Source organism: Leptosomus discolor, chromosome 21 (genome assembly GCF_034619465.1).
Source record: "Leptosomus discolor isolate bLepDis1 chromosome 21, bLepDis1.hap2, whole genome shotgun sequence".
Taxonomy (NCBI): Eukaryota; Metazoa; Chordata; class Aves; order Leptosomiformes; family Leptosomidae; genus Leptosomus; species Leptosomus discolor.
Genome location: NC_141411.1, coordinates 5,804,632 through 5,824,603, shown reverse-complemented (window position 1 = coordinate 5,824,603; position 19,972 = coordinate 5,804,632). Strand labels below are relative to the sequence as shown.

Below are 19,972 nucleotides of genomic sequence, written 5' to 3'. Positions count from 1 at the left end.
GTCTCCAGCCATGTGTGGGAGCCGGTGTGCCCCATCACGGGGCTGCTCGGCTCCATTCTCAGACACGGATGGAGGCCGCAATGGATGGGGGGGAAAAGGATGGGGAAAAGGCATCAGGTTGGGAAACATCCCCTGAGGGAGGCTGATGGAGGCTGGAGCACCTTGTCCAGCTGCAAGGGAGACGGGAAAGGCCGGATTCAGCATCGGCGTTGGCTGGGGAGGGTGGGAGCCGCGGGAACAGGCTGCGCTCGCTGGCCAGTGGCTTTTCGCCGGGAGATGCCAGCACGGCGCTCGGTCCTGCCGTGCCCCATCTCGTGATGCCGAACTCGGGCTGCCTGGCAGCAGGGGGTTGGCGTTGCTGTTTGTAACGTGTGTTATTTGGTTTCCCAGAGCCCAAAAGATGCTTTTAATAAACCCGAGTGGATCCCAGGCCCTTCCCAAGCGCAGAGCTTGGCTGGAGAGCCGTGAGGCTGCAGAGCTTTTTGCAACACCCCCCCCAAACTCCTCTTCACTCCCTTCCGCCACCTTCACCCTCACCAGCCATTGCAACGGGTCCAAATCTCCTGTTTTCAGCCCCAAACGAATGACATGACATGGCCCCCAGCCAGGGCACAGCCGGGCTTGCAGCATGCGTGCGCCCCGGCACCGCCAACAACCCCAGCACCGTGATCCCTCCTGACAGCCGCCTGAGACGCATCCCTGCGATGGAGAAGGGCCGGATCCAGGCGTGGAGCCACGGGGAGCTCTCACGGCCAAGGCTCATCAGGGCTAAACCGCCGTCGGCTTCCCTCGACCTGCCGGCGGCTTCCCGTCCCCCCAGGTAGGGCTCAGGCTCTCGGAGGCCATCCCGGAGCCACGGGCGGGAGGGAGGAGGCAGCTTTAGGGTGCTAAATCCTCTGCTGCTAATGAAAAACAGGTTCTGTGCAGCCAAACAGCTGATCCGTGGCCACCGAGCTGAGTAATGCCTCGAATTCCTGGCAGGAGCCGCTTCCTTTCGGGAGGCGAGGGCTCCTTCCACAGCGAGCGGGGCCCTTCGCGTGTCTCTCCTGACGGCTGAGCCTCGCTTGGGGACCAGGGAGCCCCCAGCTGCCCCTTGGGGATCGGGCCCGATGACAACCAATGAAATTAGGGGGTTTTGCACGTTGCAGGGGGTCCAGTGGGTGATGGTCTGTCTGTCTGTCCAGCCCTCTGCCCATCCAGCTGGCCCTGCAGACGCTTGACTCGCTCTCCCTCCATCCGCGGCGAGGAAGATGACGGGGGCTGAGCCCCGCTGCACCCTGCAGCACCCTGGGACTGGTCCTTGTCCCCCAAGGTGTCGCTTTGGCTGGCAGGGATGCCCCTTAGGGCTGGGGGTCCCCCCTGGATTTCGAGGATGGATGTAAGCAGGGAAAGGAGCTCAGCAGCTCCCGGGGACGGATCCTGCTGCCAGCGGCGGGGCAGGACGGCTGCTGGGCGTGGAGCAGGATGAGGCCGTGACTTCGTCTTCACCGGGGCTCTCGCACACCCCAACCTGTCCCCTTCTGCCCCCTCCTTCCCCGGCAAAGCCCCGGTGGCACCTGGGGACCCGGGGACGCAGGCGGGGACGGGGCCCAGCGTGTGCGTGTCCGTGGTGGAGCTCGGGGCCAGTCGCTGATGTAAACAGCTCCGGCTGTGGATAAACAACCAGCCCCGGCGGGGAGGACAAACAGCTCCTCTGTTCCCGTTCGGGGCAGCTCTGGACCCTCCCCGTGACACCCCAGCAGCATCTCCAGCGCTTGGGGTCGGTGGCTTGAAACATCCCCTCTGGCCCCACGTTCGTGGGTGGCACAGGGGTGCCACCCCACCAGCTGGGGCTGGACCTGCGTGGGGTGCAGATGCCCAATTTGAGGGGGGGAAGAGGGGTTTTAGCCACCTGGCCACGTGCCGAGGTCAGGGATGATGCTGGCTCCATCCCTCACGGCAGCCCGAGGGCCGTGGCATCCTGCCGGGGCTTTGGCAGGAGCTTGTACCCGAACCCAGCGACAGCCAGGGACCCCCCCAGCCTTCTCAGGGTGGGTGTCGCCAGTCCCCCCCCCTCACTGCGGCGCCAAGGCCGGGCTTCCCTGGAGCGCTCCCAAGCCCTTTGCCCATCCTGCCCCTGGTCCTGGCGCAGAGCCGTGCTCCCCCCAGCGCTGCTCCGCCGCCCACCCCCACCGGTGCCCGGCTGCTCCTGGCGCAGCCCCCGGGCCCCGCTGGGGGTCAGCACCCGCTCGGCTCCAGCCAGGCTGAGCTGGAGGGTGCCAAGGTTGCACCCACACGGCACCACGCCACGAGGACAAGGTGATGCTGAGCCAGAGGGTGCTCCCTGTGTGGGGCTGAGCAGGGGACAGGGCGCACTGGGGGCCGTGACACCCCAGCACCCTGGTTCTGGGTAGACTGGGGGTGCTGGGGAGCACCCATGGGTGCAGCCTCCCTGAATGTGGACACATGGAGATGCCGCAGGGTGTGCAGCCTCCCGCTGCCGCCCCAAAGATGCCCCAGCTGAGGGGCTGCTGGTGGCACGTCCTACCCCGCCTTGTCCCCCCCAGACTCGGTGGGCGCCGGCAGGCAGCTGCCCGGGGAAAGCTTTTGGCTCTGGCTCCAGCCACATTCCTCGGTGGAGGGAGGAGTGGAGCCAGAGCTTGGCGTGACTCAGCTTCAGCCACGAGGGCTGCGGACCCGCTGGTGACCCACGTGGGGCCATAACCCACCCTCTGCCCCCCTGGCATGCCCCCCTGGCATGGGCGACCCCTCTCCTAGCCAAGGGGCTGAGCTTTAGCCCTGCCTAGGGACCCCCGCCAGCGTGTGCCAGGGGGGCGGCACGTCCCCCGAGAGCCTCCGTGGTCGAGGACGGCCGAACCCCGGGGTTATGATAACTCCAAAAAGGGACTTTCTCCGCGGGCGCCGGACACAGCCTGACCCTGCGGTTCCCTCGCTGCCAGCCCGGCCGGCCGACAGCCGCCGATCCCCCTGCACCCGGATCTGGTCAGCACTTCCCTCCCCTGGGTGCCCACTCCGTGGGGTGGGCGCTGCTGCCAGGGGACCCCCAAGCACGGGGGGGCGATTGGGGCTGGATGGGGGAGAGAGGGTCTAGAGCAGGACAGAGGGTCCCAGCTTGGAGCAGGAGCCATGGGAGGGATGGAGAGGATGAAGCGAGGGGCTGACTGCGGGATGAAGGCTCCAGCCTCATCCTGCCGCCTGCTCGCGGCCTCCCGAGTCCCCACGTCTGGCAGCGGGCCGGGGGGGAGCGCCTGCCACCCGCATTCCTCCGCTCCTCAAGGAACCGACTCGGGACCTTCCCACGGGGATTTCCAGCCTGGGCACACACCACAGCGCTCCAGCCCGGATCGTGCCGGGAGGAGCCGGGGGGGGGCCCTGCGGTCCTGGCTCCGCTGCAGCGCCCGGCGAGGCTCGTCCACCGGCTGCGGGGAGAACGTCCCAGCCCGGCGGTGAATCACCGGGGAAGGAACTGATTAGCAGCACTTTCTTGCTGGAAATAACTTTCTCCGTTTGCAGCCCAAGACTGGGGGTGGCTTTGGTGGTGCTGCAGGTTTTACCCCCTTTTTTGGTGCTCGCTGGCCCGAAAAAGCCTCCCAAAACGAGGCGTTGGGTTGGGATGTGCTTCTGCTCCCATGGGGGATGGGAAGAGGGGGAATTGCTGGAGCTGCTCGACCAGTGTCACCTCCCTGAGTGTGAGGGTGGAGGTCCGGGGATGCTCCAACCACAGACACGGAGGAGATGTGGCTGCAAGCGGGACGGTTCCCGTGTCTGGTCCAGGCCCTTCGGAGCCGGGAGCATCCTGCTTCTCCCCATCCCCCTGCAGCCATGGGGACCCTTCTGGGATGCCCACAAGTCCCCATGGCCTCATCCTGCCTTTCCCTCCCTGGGTGACAGCCCCAGGGCTTGGAGACGGCTGCGGGGGGTGGGGGGAGATGGGGACAGCAGCCCACGGGCAGTAGCAGAGCAATGACAGTGCCGCTGGTCCCAGTTTGCAACTGGGAGACTGACAAAGAGCTCTGTTGTTTTTGCCTCCCCAAATTTTGCCGCCTGTGGTGCGGATGGGGGCGGGGGTGCTGCCGCCGCTGTCACCCGCCGCCGCTCTTGGTGGCGTCTCTATTTCTGCCCCGTGACTCAGGGATTTCGGCAGGTTTGGGAGGGGAGGAGGGGCAAAAGCCACTTTCCTGCCAAAAAAGTAGAGAGGCGGCTGCTGCTGTTGCCCTCCATCCCGCAGCGGGTGGATTATTAACCCGAGTGCGACACCGTCCCTCCATCCTTCTGTCCCGCTGTCCCCCTGCCCGCGCCCGCTTGTCCCATGACTTGACGATGTGACACTTTTCCGGTCACTTAAAAGGAGGGGGGCGGGGGGGAGTGGGGATGAGTGTGCGGGAGGTAAGAAGGAGCGTGGTCCTCAGCCGGTGTAAAAGGGCCTCACGCGCTGGCACGGGGTCCCCGTGAGTCACCCCTCCGGCGGTGGCGTCACCCAGCTGTGTCCCTTGAGCGCCCACCCCGGTGTCCTCCCACTGCCAGGTGCTGCTGGGGCTCCCAAGGAAGATGATGGTGGAAAATGAAGCTCATCTCTTGGCATTTGGGGGGAGAAAATGGGGTTATTTTGTCAGTATGGCTCATTTTTAACCCCAGCATCCTTCCTCCCTCCGTCCCCATCATCCTCAGCATCGATGTTTATCTGTGTGCAGTTGCTAAGGGCCACCCATGGGTGACAAGCAGACGCGTGGCACCCATAAACCGGTGGGGATTTGATGCCGTCACGGGGCTGACGCTGCTGTCCCCCTCTCCGGCTGGCTCCCAGCTCTTCCCCAACCCTAGATCCCCACCGTTCCTCCGCCGCGTCCCCAATCCCAGCTCTCCGCTCGCTCCAACAAAAACCCTCAGCAGCTTCTGAAACCCCGTCAGCGTTTCCGGCCCCCGGGGAGCAGATACCGCCGCTTCCTCGAAGCTCGGATGTGGTGGCTGTCACCAGCACGCGGCCCAGTTGTCACCGTACCTTTGTCACAGCCACAGCCCGGGGCTGCCGCTTGCATCCCGTTGTGTTTGCGGCGTATTTTGCTTTCGGCTTCCCCGTTGGGGCGACGAAGGCGCTGCGAGGCCACGGTGCACCTCGCGGTGACTAATTGTTTCCAGTCGCCTGCAGACAAACAGGCAGCAAAGAGGAACGTCCCCAAAGCAGAGGACGGGGCTTTCTGCACCCCTCAGCGCCTGTCCCCAGATCTGTCCTCAGGTGGGGGGGGGTCTGTTCGTGCGCCCCCGTGCGCACGGATCCGTTCACGCACGCCCCTGCCAATGGATCTGCTGTGCACACGTGGCTCGGTCCGTGCATGTGTGGATCCATCCGTGCACACGAGGATGCGTCCATGGACATGTGGATCCACCTACGCACATGTGTGCACCCAGATCGGTCCGTGTACACTCACGCAAATGGATCCGTCCCTGCACGCAGGGATCCATCCGTGCACGCCCACGCAAACGCATCTGCTTGTGCACACGGGGATCCCTCTGTGCACACAGATCTGCCCATGCACACGCATGCAAATGCATCTGCTTGTGCACACGGGGATCTGTCCATACACACGGGGATGCACGCGTGCACACGCGGATCTGTCCGTGCACACGTGTGCACACCGATCTGCCCATGCACACCCATGCAAAAGGACCTGTCCCTGCACACACAGATCTGTCCTTGCACGCCCACGCCCACGGATCCATTCTCACACCTCTGTGCCTGCCCGGCACCAGCACCAGCACCAGGAGCAGCCATGGGAGCTGGAACCAGCCGCTGCAGGACCACGCTGGGGCCTCTCACTGTCCTCTTGCCCCTGACACCTCCACTCCCGCCCTGCTCACCCCCCGCCAACACCCCAAATTCTGCCCTGCCGCTGCTCCCAGCACCCACCAGCCCTGCACCCAGCACAGCGAAGGCACCCCGGTCCCACATCACCTGCAACCTCATGCATGGCAGAGGGTGTTTGGGCTGCAGCCGGCGGGGTTTCGAGGGAGAACCGGGCACGGGCTGCAAGGGGAAGGGTGTCAAACCCACTCAGGATTCTCTGCAGGAGAGCTTCGGGCGTGGAGCAGGAGCACGGCCCAAAGTCGCAGCGGGGCTGTGTGTCGGGATCACCGATGCACTGAGGTGCACGTTGGTGCGCGTGTGAAGGGTGCAGGTGGGCTTGTGGGTGCGCAGCTGCGCGTGCGAGGGGTGCGCGTGTATTTGTGATTTGTGTGCAAATGTAAGCACGTAACCCTGAGCGTGTGGGGTGCACGTTTGCGGGTGGGCATGCACGGCTGCAAGGTTGCATGAGTGTGCACGCAAGCACGTGTGCACGTAGGGCTTTATGCATGTGTGCATGTCAGGGGTGTGCTTGCATCCACACACGCAGCGTGTGTGCGGGTGGTGTGCGTGCGTGCACATACGCATGGGTGTGTGCGTGCGGGTGTGGGGGCTGTGCATGCATGCACAGGTGGTGTCACGTGTGTGTGTCCAAGGGTAAGCGTGCACACATGCATATGTACAGGCCCCGGGGCTGTGTGTGTTTGTGTGTGCGCATGGGTACGAGCGCCCAGAAGTGAGCATGCACTTACACGTGTGCAAGCCCCACAGCACGTATGTGCATGTGCATGCTGTGTGTGCACGTTGGTACGAGCGCCCAGAAGTGAGCATGCACTTACACGTGTGCAAGCCGCGGTGCTGCACACACAGCAGTGTGCATGTGCATGTCCCAGTGCTGTCCATGCATGTGTGTGTGCATGTCTGTGTGCCCCAAGGGCCGGTGTCCACCCCCGGCGTTTGCACACATGCCCATATGTGTGTGTGTGTGTGTGCACACGTGCACGTACCCAGGGGCACGCATGGACATGTATGTGCGTGTGTGTGTGTGTGCGCCCAGGGCTGTGCATACGTGTGCGTGTGATGGGGCAGCGAGTGGGGGGTCGCGCACACAGCGCCGTGTCCCGATCCGACCCGATCGGGGCCGAGCTGACCCGAGCAGGGCCGAGCCGAACAGAGCCGAACCGCCCCGACCCGAACAGAGCCGAGCAGAGCCGAGGGGTGCCGATCCGAACCGCCCCGACCCGAACAGAGCCGACCCGACCCGAACAGAGCCGACCCGACCAGAACAGAGCCGACCCGAGCAGAGCCGACCCGGCCCGAACAGAGCCGACCCGACCCGAACTGAGCCGACCCGGCCCGAACAGAGCCGACCCGGCCCGAGCAGAGCCGAACCGTGGGTGCCGATCCCACCCGAACAGAACCGACCCGGCCCGAACAGAGCCGAGCGGTTCCGAACAGAGCCGAGGGGGCCGCTCCGACCCGAGCGGGGCCGACCCGCGGGGGCCGATCCGAACCGAGCCGAGCCGAGCCGATCCGAGCGGGGCCGACGGGAGCCGAGCGGGGCCGACGGGAGCCGAGCGGGGCCGAGGCGAGCCGCGGGCGCTGGCCGCCCGCCAGCCCTTTCTCATAAACCACATGCTGCAGCGGCGCTATAAAGGGGAGCGCGGCGGCAGCGGCGGCTCAGCCCGGCCCCGCTCGGCCCCGCCGCCGCCTCCTCCGCCTCGCCCGCACCGCCCGGCCCCGCCGCAGCCCCGGCCCCACGGCAGCCCCCATGCCCCGCCTCGGAGCCAAGGTACGGCGGCCCCTCCCGCTATCACCCCCCAACCCCAACCCCGCTCCCCGGCACGGCGCCCGCTGCCACCTGTACGGGGGTCTCCGGGGGAAACCACCCCCCGCCGCTCCGGCAGCCCCGGTTCTCCTTGTCGCCCCTGCCTGGTCGCGCAGGGGGACGTGGCAGACCCCCTCTGGGGGTGCGGGGGGGGGGGGGTGCCGGCGGGGTGATGCTCCAGCCCCGTCCCGGCTCCCGGTCCCGGGGGATGAAGCCTCATCCCCGCCCCGGTTCTTGGCTCCAGCCCCGTCCCGGCTCCCTGGACCCGGGGGACGAAGCCTCATCCCCGCCCCGGTTCTCGGCTCCAGCCCCGTCCCGGCTCCCGGACCCGGGGGATGAAGCCTCATCCCTGCCCCGGTTCTCGGCTCCAGCCCCGTCTCGGCTCCCGGACCCGGCGGGGAGAGGCTCCGGCTGCAGCCCCGGCTCCAGCCCCGTCCCGTCCCCGTCCCCATCTCATCCCGTCCCCGGTGGGGTGAGGCTCCGGCCAGCCGTGGCCGTGTCTCGGCGGTGGCCCGGGCGGCATCTCGCAGTTTCACAAGAGGGGAGGATTTCTGGACAGACTCCAAGGGAAACTCCCACCAACCCCCCACCCCCACCCCCCATCATCACCCAGGCACCCTCTCGGTGCCGGTACACCGGGGTGGGCACATGCACCCACCCCGGGGGTCTGCTCCATCCCCACCTCGGGGGTCTTGGCCCTGGGACAAGCCCCGTTGCCCACCGGGGTCCCGCCACGGTTCGGGGCCTCCCTGCTTCGTTGCAGGGGGATTGGGAGGGGAATTTGGGGTGATGCCAGAGCTGCTGCATGGAAAGAGCCCGGCGGGTGAAGGCACTGGAGGCTGGGGGGGGTCCAGAGGGCGGGAAGCAGATTTTTGGGGATGGGTGGGTCAGTGCGTCAGACAGCTCCCTGGAGCCGGGGTGGAGGAGAAAGATTTGCAGGAGAGACGGAGAAATGGTGCGGGAGAGGGGACAAGGGCTGGATGGGGAATGTGGAGGTGGCCAAGAGCCATATCCAGGCTTGTGCCAGCCAGGCCTTGGCCAGGCAGCCCCCGCGCCAGGCACTGGGAAATTCCCTGCTGACCTGGTGCTCCTCAAAATAGCAGGATGGAGACGGGCACGGGGTTTGGAGGACCGCGGTGGGCTTATCCCGCTGGTGGTCAAGCCCTGTCCACCACGAAGGTGGCCATCGTGGGGGTGGGTGGAGAAGGGCAGGGGGCTCAGGGTGTGTGTGGGGATTAGCCCTGCTCCAAGTTTTTGCTCTGCCATGCTCAGGTGTGCCTGCTCCGCTGCACCCTGCTGTCGTCCCTCCTCCTCCTCCTGGTCTGCAGCATCCATGAGACGGAGCAGAACAGCTACTGCCAGCAGATCATCACGGAGAAGCACCTGGCCGAGCTGGAGGAGCTGGTGAGTGCCATCCCCCAGCTCTGCCACGGGACGGGGGCTCGTTGGGGGCTGGGCAGGCACAAATCAGCCCTTATTTAGGGCTGAAAATAAGCAAATCGGCTATTTTAAGCTCCACCAGCAAAAAGATGGTACCCAGGGGCTGAGCATCCGTGGGTGTGAGGGACAAGAGGGCAAGGGTGGCTGCGGAGAAGTGCCAGTGGGAGAAATGGAAGGAGAGGGGAAGCGGGAGCTGGCAGGAGCGTGGCTGGGAAGGGGGCACGAGTGGGACTGGGTGGGTGCAGGGGCGATGGGGAAGCGGCAAAGGGGCCCGGTGCTGTGGGGCTGTGGTGTTTCCCGGATGGCTGCGCAGGGGTTAAGCCGAGGAATCCGGCTGCATTCCTGAGTCCAGCTGCTTGCCTGGAAGCTGGGCTGGCAATGGGGCTGTGGGTGGGTGGCAGGCAGCGAGGGGGGCCGCTGGCCAGGCTAGCCCGGCCGCTGGAGCCAGCCAGGCTGGGGCGCTGGGTGCTTTTGTCCGGCTGGTCCGTGGGCAGCTCTGGGTGCTCGCACCCACCCCCCAGGGAGGCGACTCCTGGCCCAACCCTGGCTGCTGGGGCGTATCTCAGCCTGGCCCTTGGCTCACCTCCGAGTGGGGAATCACGCGGATGTTCAAGGGAGAAACAGGAATCGGGGGCACGCAGGGATTTGCACGGTCGTTGCAGATTAAATTCCGCCGTGGCAGCGAACGGGGGTGCGCTGGCAAAGAGGCGATGGTGGCGCCTCCGAATCCTCTCGCCGCCCGCTTGCTCTGCACCGAGCTCTGCCGGCTCACAGCCTGTAACCGCGGTGTCCAGGCTCGCTTTACCTCTTCCTCTTGAAGCCCCGAGCCGCAAAGAGCGTGTGTGCAAGCTCAGCTTCCCCTGCCGGAGCTGTCCCTGCAGCCCCAGCACCCCGTGTCCCCGGGGAGCCTTTGCTTCGCCACCCCTGGGGCTTAAAAGTGGGTGCGTGGTCGGTGAAGGGGGGGGAAAGGGGGTGATGGAGCAGGTTTGAATGGAAGCTGTGGTTTCCCTACCGGGGATTACAGCCCTCTCCTCTTCCCGCTGGCGGAGGAGCCTGCTCTTGCTCCAGTCCCAGTGGGATAATGGAGCAATTGTTTCCGGGCCGGCATCCCAGGCTGGGAAGGACGAGGGCTGCCAGAATTGCCGGCCGGCAATTCTGGCAGCCCTCGCCCTTCCCAGCCTGGGATGCCGGCCCGGAGGCAGAGGGGCTTGTTTAGGGTGGATTTTTCACCCCTATCGGCAAGGGTTGGGGGGGGTGGGGGGGTGGGTCGGTAGCGCTGCGTGCGTGACCCCAGCGTTGCGTGATGCCGGGGGATACGTGACCTCGGTGTCACGGCCCCCTCCTGCGTGGCAGGATGCTCTTTTGCAGCCTGGCTTGAGCAGCGCGGGGGAGATCCTGGGAAAATCAAGCAGGGCTGGGCTCTGCCCTGGCGCTGGGATGAAGAGGAGGAGGAGGAGAGGTGGGGTGGGAGCAGGCAAGGGGTTACAGGCGTCTCCGGTATGGGGAGCGCAGCATCTTGATGGGAGTGGGGATCCTGGGCTCACCCCCCTCCCAGAGCTTCAGCTTTAGGGAAGTGTCTGTGCAAGGAGGAGGATGGTGTGGGATGAAGCAGGGGTGGGAGTAGAACCTCCAGCCCTGTGGATTTTGGGGGGCTCAGGCACCCCTTCATGCCCTCAGGGTGCCTCTGTTGGCTCCGCTGCCCCTTCCCGCTGTGTTATCCCACTGGGTGACATCCTGCTCTGTTCTTCCAGGCTGACACCCAGATGCAGCACCCGGGCAGGGTCTCCTTCCAGTTCATCAATAAGATGCAGTTGGTGAGTGGCTCTTTGCTGGGCATGGAGGGACAGAAGGGGACAGGGACCAGGGCTGGCTGGTGCAGGGGGTGGGGGGTGTCCCCCCCGTGTCCCGTATCTTATCCCCCTTTGCGGGAGGCAGCCCAGGAGGGACCCATCCTGCCTGGCCACGTGGCTGTTGAGTCCCAGCTTGGGCAGCCTGAAGGACTGTAGAAAGGCATTTTGTGGCTCCGTGCCTCAGTTTCCCCTGGGCAGAGTGGGATAGGAGCTGCTTCCTCTGCCCACCCAGTAACCAGTCTCATTATTTTATTTTTTTGGGGGGGGCTGTGGGGGTGTCTGTGTCCTCGTAGAACGACTCTGTCTGCTACGTGAAAGCTGCCTTTCCTCTGCTGGGCAAGATCCTGGAGCGAACAGAGTTCAAGGAGAACTCCCCCAACGCCCGGAAGATGCAGACGGTGCGTAGGATGTACAGCCGCATCGACGAGAACGTTGACCCCTGCATCAGGGAGGAGAATGATGAGGAGAGAAAGGTACCGTGTCCCCTACCTCCTGGGCTGCTGGATCTGCAGGGGTCTGAGTCCTCATCCCCGGGTGAAACTGGGCTGTCCAGAGCATCCTGGGGTGGGTGCGTGGGCAGGAGCTTGAAGTAGAGCAGAGCTGGGGTGTGCACGGACACAGGGAGGCGTGAAGGGGGGGGGGTCAAACCCTGCCCTGGGTGCAGAGCGGTACCTGTGGGGATGACACCGGGTGCTCTGCACTGTCGTGGAGCTGATGCTGAGCCCGGCTCTTCCTCCAGCTCTCGCAGATGTGCTTTGAGGAGTTCACCACCTCCCCCTACGAGATGCTGGTGCTGGTGAAGCAATTCTTCCAGGACATCAACCAACTGCTGCAGAACCAGGAGACCTTCGAGAAGGATTGCAGCCAGGTCTACCGCAGGACCTGCTTGGGACCCAGGAAGGCCGAATCCTCGCCAGGTGAGAACCCGTACGGGGCTGGGGGGGGGGGGGATTGCTTGGGTTCGCCTGCATGGAGCAGCTTGACAGCCGCGTGTCCCCGTCCGTGGGCACACGCGGGCGCCGTGGGCACGGCACGTGGTTGCGTTGGTCCCCGTCTCTGTCGCTCGGCTGGTGGCCGTCCCCTCGGCGGTGTGTCGGCGAGCTCTGCGTCTGTGTCTGGGGAGAGCTGGGGTTGGGAAAAGGGGCTGGCCAGCCTTTGGTGTGGGATTTGGGCTGAAAACGGCTGGAAACAAGGCCAGAGAGACGCTGAGGGGCAATAAGGAGGCATCTCCATCGGCCCAACTGGAGGCATCAGGCTCGGCTCCATCTCCAAGCCCCAGTGCTTGGGTTGAGCGTGACACGGAGAAATCAAGGTGCCAGGACCCCTCTGCTGCTGACGTGCTGCATGACCTCGACTGCTCCGTGCCTCAGTTTCCCCCAACCAAGCCTTCGGGGAGATCATTGCCCGCCGGGGTGGAAGAGCCCCGTGTTGCCGTCCGTGCTTTCGCGAGCGCCCGCGCTGCGTGTTTGCATGCCCGCGGAGGAGATGTCTCCGTGTCGTCCGTGTGTCGGAGCTGTGCCCTGTCCCTGTGCCGTGGGGGACGTTAAACGTGGCTGCCCAGCTCCTGCAAGTCGTGGACAACCCACTGCCGTCAGCTCAGGGAACCCGGTGATTCGGGTTTGCGTCCTCCTGCCCGCTGCTTGTCATCTTTGTGCTGCCACGTCTGTCCCTGCCTGCTCCCTGCCTATTCCCTGCCTCCCTGTCGCTCTCCCCTTTTTTTTTTGGGGGGGGGGGTTTGTTGTTTGACCCGCTTGCCTGGGGCTGCAGGGAGGGAAGGGGATGCTGCCCCCGACCCCGGATCTGCTGGCTGCACCCCCCCTTGGAGGCTGGTGACCCCACGGCCGTCTCTTCTCTCTGCTTCTTTCAGGTGTGGGGACAGATCCTGACTGCAATTGCCTGTCCCCTGCCCTCCCTTCTGCCACCCAGCCCTCCCTCTCTGCTGCCACCCGTGCCGGCAGGGAGGTGGCACCCGCTAGCACCCAGGTCCCTTACCACCTCCTTCATGTCACCCTCGCTGATTTAGACACCCCGTCTCAGCCCCCCAGTAGCACGGACGGCGGCTCGGGGACCGAGGAGGTCCTGGGTGCCGGGGTAGGTGACACAGCGTCAGTGCCGTCCCCCGCAATGCAGCCGACAGCTCCAGCCGACAGCACCGAAGCCCTCCTGGATCCGGCCGGGACCCTCAGCCTGGCGGCGGTGGATGTCCCCCTCCTGCGTGGGGATGGAGAGCTGGTGGAGGCGGGCACCAGCGCAGGGGTTGGCCACCCGCTGCAGGATCTGGCCCAGAAGCAGGGAGCCTCCATCCTCCCAGACCATCCCGGCAGGCTCAGGACCACCACGCCAGCAGCATCCCCCAGCTCGGCGGGCGGCGGAGCCAGGATCCGTCCCGCCGAAGCCTTCCAGCCCGTCACGCAGCTCCGTTTCTCCAGGATGGCCCCGGAGATGTGGGGCCGAGCCCCGGGCGGCCCCGGGGATGGGGCGAGGGTGCGAGGCTGGGGGCTGAGCCGGCTGCGGGAGCCTGAGGACGGCGGGGCCGGCCCCAGCTTTGACTCTGGCTTTGTTCTGAGCGCAGAGCAGCGCAGGAAGGAGCCGGCCGTCAGGGAGGGCCACTGGGAGCCCTGGATATGCATCATAGTGGCCAGCGTGGTGGCAGTCTTGCTGGCCATGGGAGGGCTGCTCTTCTACAAGTATAAATCCAGGGTAAGCCCCCCGCCTCCTCCTTGGGCACAAGCATCCTCTCCTGCCTCAGTTTCCCCACTTGGCTCTTGGTCCATGTGGGTTGAGCCCCACTTTACCCATCGTTTGGAGATGGGGGGGGGGAACAAGTGATGGTGCTGAGCGGGGCGGGAGGATGTTATTTGGGAGATTTTTTGTTTTAACCCTCTCATTGCGCTGGGGGTGAGAGCCCCCCCATTTGCTGCAGCCCCCTCCCCCAGGGCTCATCTCCCTGTTCCCCTTCCCTCTGTGCAGGTCCTGGAGCGGCCGCTGGAAGATGGAGGCCACGACCCCGAGGAGCCGGAGAGGAGGTGGGTGCGCTACCATCCTGCTTTGGGAGGGGGGGGTTGGGGACCCCCACCCTGGGCCACCCTGCCCTAACCCCCCCAACCCCTGGCTTTCCTTCGTAGGGCGCTGCAGGGGGCGAGAGAACGTCCAGAGCTGGAGACTCAGGACCTCTAAGGTGAGCAGGGGCTGGATGGGACCTCAGAGGGCTCCAGTCCAAGCCAGTAGGGACAATATTGGGTCCCCAGACCCTCCCCACCAGCACTGATCTCAGCCACGGGCAGGGAAATTTGGCTGCTGGCAGGGGATGGATGGGGTGGGAGGACTCGGAGAGGAGCAGGTCTGCGCCCCAGCGCTGCCAGCATGCGGTTTTGCAGCCCATTAATCCATTACCAGCACTTTCTTAATATATATAGTGTTTTTTTCCTGTGGTTTGTATGTGTTTCTCCCCTCCGCCCTCCCTGGCAGAGCATCGGCTCCCATTCATCTTTCTCCTCCTTTTCCCCAGGGCCCGAGGAGGGATGTGAAGCTGCTCGGGGGAAGGATCCGGCTGCTCCTCGCTGTGCGAAGGAGAGTGGGCACGTACCGGCCCCTCCGTGGTCCTGCCGTGATGCTGACGCTCCCTCTTCCCTCGCCCTGCGCTGGTGGCCAGAGACTGCCAAAAAAAAAAAAAAAAAGGAAGAAAAAAAAAGAAATCCCAACAAACTTCCCCGGCAGGGATGAAAGGATGGGGGGATGCACCCTGAGCGGGACCCCCGGGAAGCGAAGGGCCGGAAGGTGTTGGGTCGTCACCGAAGGGCTTTGCCGGGATGACGGCGACAGTGGCTGATGAGACACGTGCTGGATGTGGGATGGTGGATCCCGCTGGGACACGGCCGGCGCTGGCTGAAGACGGAGGGGACCAGCTCCCCGCATCCCCCCCGCTGCAGCACGGCGGGGTTTGGAGCAGCACCCATCGCCCCCACCTTTCCCCAGGCTTCAGCTGGAGCATCCTGGATGCTGGGATGGGACGGGGGGGGGTGTCAGTCACCGGGACTCCCCCGGGACTGCACGACCCCAGCCCCGATTTGCGACTTAAACCCTCACACTGTGAATATTTAAAGCCCACCCAGGGCCGGGCTTGGGGTGACGCTTGGCACCACCCCGGTCCCCATCCTCCTGCCGCCGGAGATCTGGCTTCACTCTCCCGCCCGAGCTGGCCTCGGCTTGCTGTCGTCGTGCCCTTCGGGTTTTATTTTTAATGTAGCGGATGAAAGTCTTTATCCCGCGGAAGTATTTTTACGGGGAGGGGGGGGAAGGGCTGTCCTGCCCCCTCGCAGGGTTCTTGCTGCGAGCTGGCCTCGCCTGCGACTGGATTTCTTTGGTGACTGCGCTTTAGAGAAGGGAAACGGCGCCGGGGAAGGACTGGATCGACGTGGGCGTAAGAGGTGGAGATGCCCCAGCTGGGTACCGGGAGCGGGGGGGGGGGCTTTTTGGCTCAGTGCCCCCCTCCCTGGCTTTGGGAAGAGCCTGGTTTGGGATGCACCAACCCCGGAGATAACCCCAACCCCATCCTGCCCCGCCGCAGCGTCCCACCGGCCCCGAATGTGAAGCGTGGCCCGCGCTGCTCTTGGGTTTCGAAGTATTATTTTTATACGATGGAAGAAAATGCGGACAAACCAAACTTTGTTTTTAAAGAAAGCATTACTATTAATTTTTTTTTTATATATATGTGTGTATTTATGACTGCCAAAAGGAGGGGGTTTCTAGTGCGAGGGACGGGTGTCGATCAGGACCGTAGCAGCGAGGCCGGGGCCAAACTGGCTGCTGGTGTAAGCCGCTGATTTGCACCGTGGAGGAGACGCCGGCCCCGCTCCTGGGGGAGAAAAACTTGCCTTTAAGCTGTGTCGGATTTATTTTGCCTATTTTTTTTTTTTTTATTTGATACAATGAAATGTTGAAATATTTTATACAAAGTCATTTAAAGAAGTCTATTTAAAGAAAGTAATAGAAAACATCTTGTATATTTAATATTATTAATAAAGAGAGAGGTGTAGCACTGTGTAAGCGGGAGGGGGGTTAGGGGGAGGTGGGTGAGGGGACATTTTGGGGAGGGAGGAGATCTGGCCCTGGTGCAGCTTCTTTTTTTTTTTTGGACTAGGCGCTGGGGGCAGACATGGGGGGTCCTGCTGGGATGTGTGGGAAGAGGGGGGATGGAGTCAGAGTCATGTGTGTGTCCCCCCTCAGCCTGGCTCCTGGGCTGGACCCAGGGTTGTGTCCCCTCTTGCACCCCACACCAGGGCCACTTGGGGGTCCTGCGGTGGGGGGGGTGTCCCTGGGGGCAGCTCTGGTCTCTGCATGAGGTCAGGGGGGGGGGGGAGACATGGGGAAAGCTGCCGGAGCCCCCGCTCGGGGGCTGCGGGGTGGAGGTGTGGGACGAGGGCTCGGGGTCAGGCTCCCGGCTGCCCCTGTCACCCCGACCCGCTTTCCTGTTGATCCACGCGGGAGTTCACGGCCGCTGCTACGAGGACAGAAGCCTGGATCCGGCTTTCCTGCCCCCCCCCCCCCCAACCCACCCGCATCCCTGCACCACGGCTGGGGCTGGGGGCTCCAGCCATGGGATCCCCTTCCCGGTGGTGAAGCCCTCCCCCCCCCAAAAAATCTGTGTGGAGGGTCGGGAAGCAGCTGTTTCGAGCAGACACACTTGAGCTGCTCTTGGCAAAGCTCCCTGCGAGCACTTCGCTGGGAGAGGCCGTGCTCGAAGAGGCATTTCCTTCCCCCCCCCCCCCCCCCGCCGTGTCCCCTTGCTGTCCAGGATCGGGGGACCCCCGCGTCCTGCTCCCACCAACCCAGCATCTCCAGGAATAGGGGGGTACCCAGGGCTTCAACGCCATCCTGACCCCCTCCCAGCACGCTCATGGGGGGGATTTGGGGTTGAGGTTGCAGGGAGAAGCCCCCCCCCCCCCCCTTCATGGCTATCGCTCGTCCAGGGGGGACGGGAAGGGCAGGATGGGACCCGGGAGCCTTTTGCGGGTGTCGGGGCTGAGGCTGGTGCCGCGTTTGCTGACCAACAGGATTCCTCGAGGGGAGCTGACTCAGCCCAGCTCTTCCTCTCCCCAGCAGCAGCCGGGGGTTTCCCAGGTCCACATCCCCTTCCCCGGGAAGTGGGACCTATATATATCCCGCCGGATTCAGGCCACAATCATTATGGTTGGATTTAGGTATTTAAGGTCAGAGGCTGCTCTTAACCGTGGGCAGGGTGCCCGGGTTTGGGGGTGCTGGGGGTAACGACGCCCTGCCCTGCAGGCAGCTTCAGGTGGAAACCGGCTGCAGAGGAGAGGGTGTTAACTCTGGAGCTGAATGATGGCAGCTTAATGCTTTGGTAGAGCTCAGAGGAGCAGAGGCGGGAGTGTCCCTGGCCGTGGAGGGGGGGGGATGTGAGGAGCACCAATACCTGCCCCCTCTGAATTTACAGCCCCACAAGCCCTCATCCCTGACCCCCGGGGCTGCCGTGAGCAGTCCAAACCTGCAAAGTTATGTGGAAAATTCAGGAAAAGAGAGCAAACCTGTCTCCCCACCCCAGGGGTCAGGGCAGGAGGGTCACTCTGCTTCCAGTGTCCCCAGTCAGTGACCTCTTCCCCACCCTCTTACCAACCCAGCTGGGAGCAGAGAGGTGATTCCCTGCCCCGAGCAGCCCCCCACCCCCCCCATCCCCCTGCAATTTGGGGGAGCAAAAGCTGGTCTCAGCCTCCCACATCACGAACCTCACGCCCTGGGGGGGACACGGAGCCATGTCCCTGTCCTCTTCGCTTGTAGGGGAGGGTGGAAAAGAAATTCCATCCCCTCGGGGGGTGGGGGTGTGAGTGGTGGCACTCTGGGGTCCCAAATGGGCATTTGTGCCTTAAAAACCTGCCTCAATGGGGTGAAAAAAGGTGATTTGGGGGAAAAGACAGCTGGCAGAGGGGAAGGCGTCGTTGAGCGGCCCCTGGGACCTGCCGGGTAGTGGCACTGTGCGAGGACAGGCTGGCATGGGGTGGCACGGGGTGGCACAGGGTGGGGACACCCTGCCCCAGCACCTTTCCTGGGTGCCCGAGCACCGAACCCAGGGGTTCCCCTGCACCTCTGGTGCTTGTGGCATCGGGTGGGGTCCTGGGACCTCCCAGCTTTACCCCACTGCCCCGAGACCCCCCCCAAAACTCTGCCCGCCCTGGGAAACGTCCCCCAGCGCCGCCGCGGGCACCGCAGAGCTGCTGACGGGGCAGAGGCGCCCGGAAAGGGCCCCCGGGGCCGCGGTTCCCGGGGCACAGCGGGTCCAGGACAAGGTTTTGGCCCGGAGGATTTTAGTGGCCAGAGGCCATTTTGTGGCCAGACGAAGCGATTTTGGTTAAAAAATCTTATCTGCACACACAAACACTGCCCTCCCCCTGGGGTTTTTAACCCAAATGCCGATGTTTTCCTAGTTTGTATTTTAAGGGAATGCCCCTGGGGAAGCAAAGCCCGAGCGGGGGGCTCAGCCCCCCACCCCGGGGGGTCTGGGGATGGGGACGGGGTCAGGGTGCCCCGCGGGCAGGGCTCCTGCCTGCGGGTCTGGGAACCCTACGGATCTGGGGGTGATGGCCCGGTAGGGTGGGTGAGTACCCACCCGTGGGGGGACACTCAGCGGGACAGACGGACACCCATGGGTGGGGATGGACACCTGGGCAGGGCAGACGGACACCCACGGGTGCAGACAGACACTCGGGCAGCACAGACACCCACGGGTGGGCACAGATGCCCGGGCAGGACAGATGGACAGCCATGGGTGCAGACAGATGCTTGGGCAGGACAGACAGACACCCACGGGTGGGCACAGGCACCCAGGCAGGATAGATGGGCACCCAGGCAGGATAGATGGACACCCATGGGTGCAGACAGATGCTTGGGCAGGACAGACAGACACCCACGGGTGGGCACAGGCACCCAGGCAGGACAGATGGACACCCATGGGTGCAGACAGACACTCGGGCAGGACAGACAGACACCCATGGGCGGGCACAGACACCCAGGCAGGACAGACGGACACCCATGGGTGCAGACAGATGCTTGGGCAGGACAGACAGACACCCACGGGTGGGCACAGACGCCCGGGCAGGACAGATGGACACCCATGGGTGCAGACAGATGCTTGGGCAGGACAGACAGACACCCACGGGTGGGCACAGACACCCAGGCAGGACAGATGGACACCCATGGGTGCAGACAGATGCTTGGGCAGGACAGACAGACACCCACGGGTGGGCACAGACACCCAGGCAGGACAGATGGACACCCATGGGTGCAGACAGATGCTTGGGCAGGACAGACAGACACCCACGGGTGGGCACAGATGCCCGGGCAGGACAGATGGACATCCATGGGTGCAGACAGATGCTTGGGCAGGACAGACAGACACCCACGGGTGGGCACAGACACCCAGGCAGGACAGATGGACACCCATGGGTGCAGACAGACACTCGGGCAGGACAGACACCCACGGGTGGGCACAGATGCCCGGGCAGGACAGATGGACATCCATGGGTGCAGACAGATGCTTGGGCAGGACAGACAGACACCCACGGGTGGGCACAGATGCCCGGGCAGGACAGATGGACACCCATGGGTGCAGACAGATGCTTGGGCAGGACAGACAGACACCCACGGGTGGGCACAGGCACCCAGGCAGGATAGATGGACACCCATGGGTGCAGACAGATGCTTGGGCAGGACAGACAGACACCCACGGGTGGGCACAGACGCCCGGGCAGGACAGATGGACACCCATGGGTGCAGACAGACACTCGGGCAGGACAGACAGACACCCATGGGCGGGCACAGACAGCCAGGCAGGACAGACGGACACCCCTGGGTGGGCACAGACGCCTGAATAAACGGCAATATTTTGGTCAGTCCCGGTCTTCTGGTTTATCTTCCGTGATTTCCCTCGGGTTTGTGCCCTGATTACGTTCCCTCGCCACGCCCCCCCGCCCCCAGGCTCCGCCCCCTCCCGCGCCGTCCCCG

At 64.4% G+C, this 19,972-nt stretch overlaps 1 protein-coding gene across 1 annotated transcript; it reads left to right on the top strand.

The window, feature by feature from the left end:
* Nucleotides 1-7,610: 7,610 nt before the first annotated feature.
* On the top strand, nt 7,611-14,134 carry CSF1 (colony stimulating factor 1). The gene is made up of 8 exons (XM_086476636.1): nt 7,611-7,631; nt 8,940-9,071; nt 10,859-10,921; nt 11,251-11,430; nt 11,697-11,874; nt 12,825-13,657; nt 13,928-13,983; nt 14,083-14,134. Exons 1-8 carry the CDS (start codon nt 7,611-7,613, stop codon nt 14,132-14,134), a joined length of 1,515 nt encoding a protein of 504 aa, XP_086332762.1.
* Nucleotides 14,135-19,972: the final 5,838 nt, after the last annotated feature.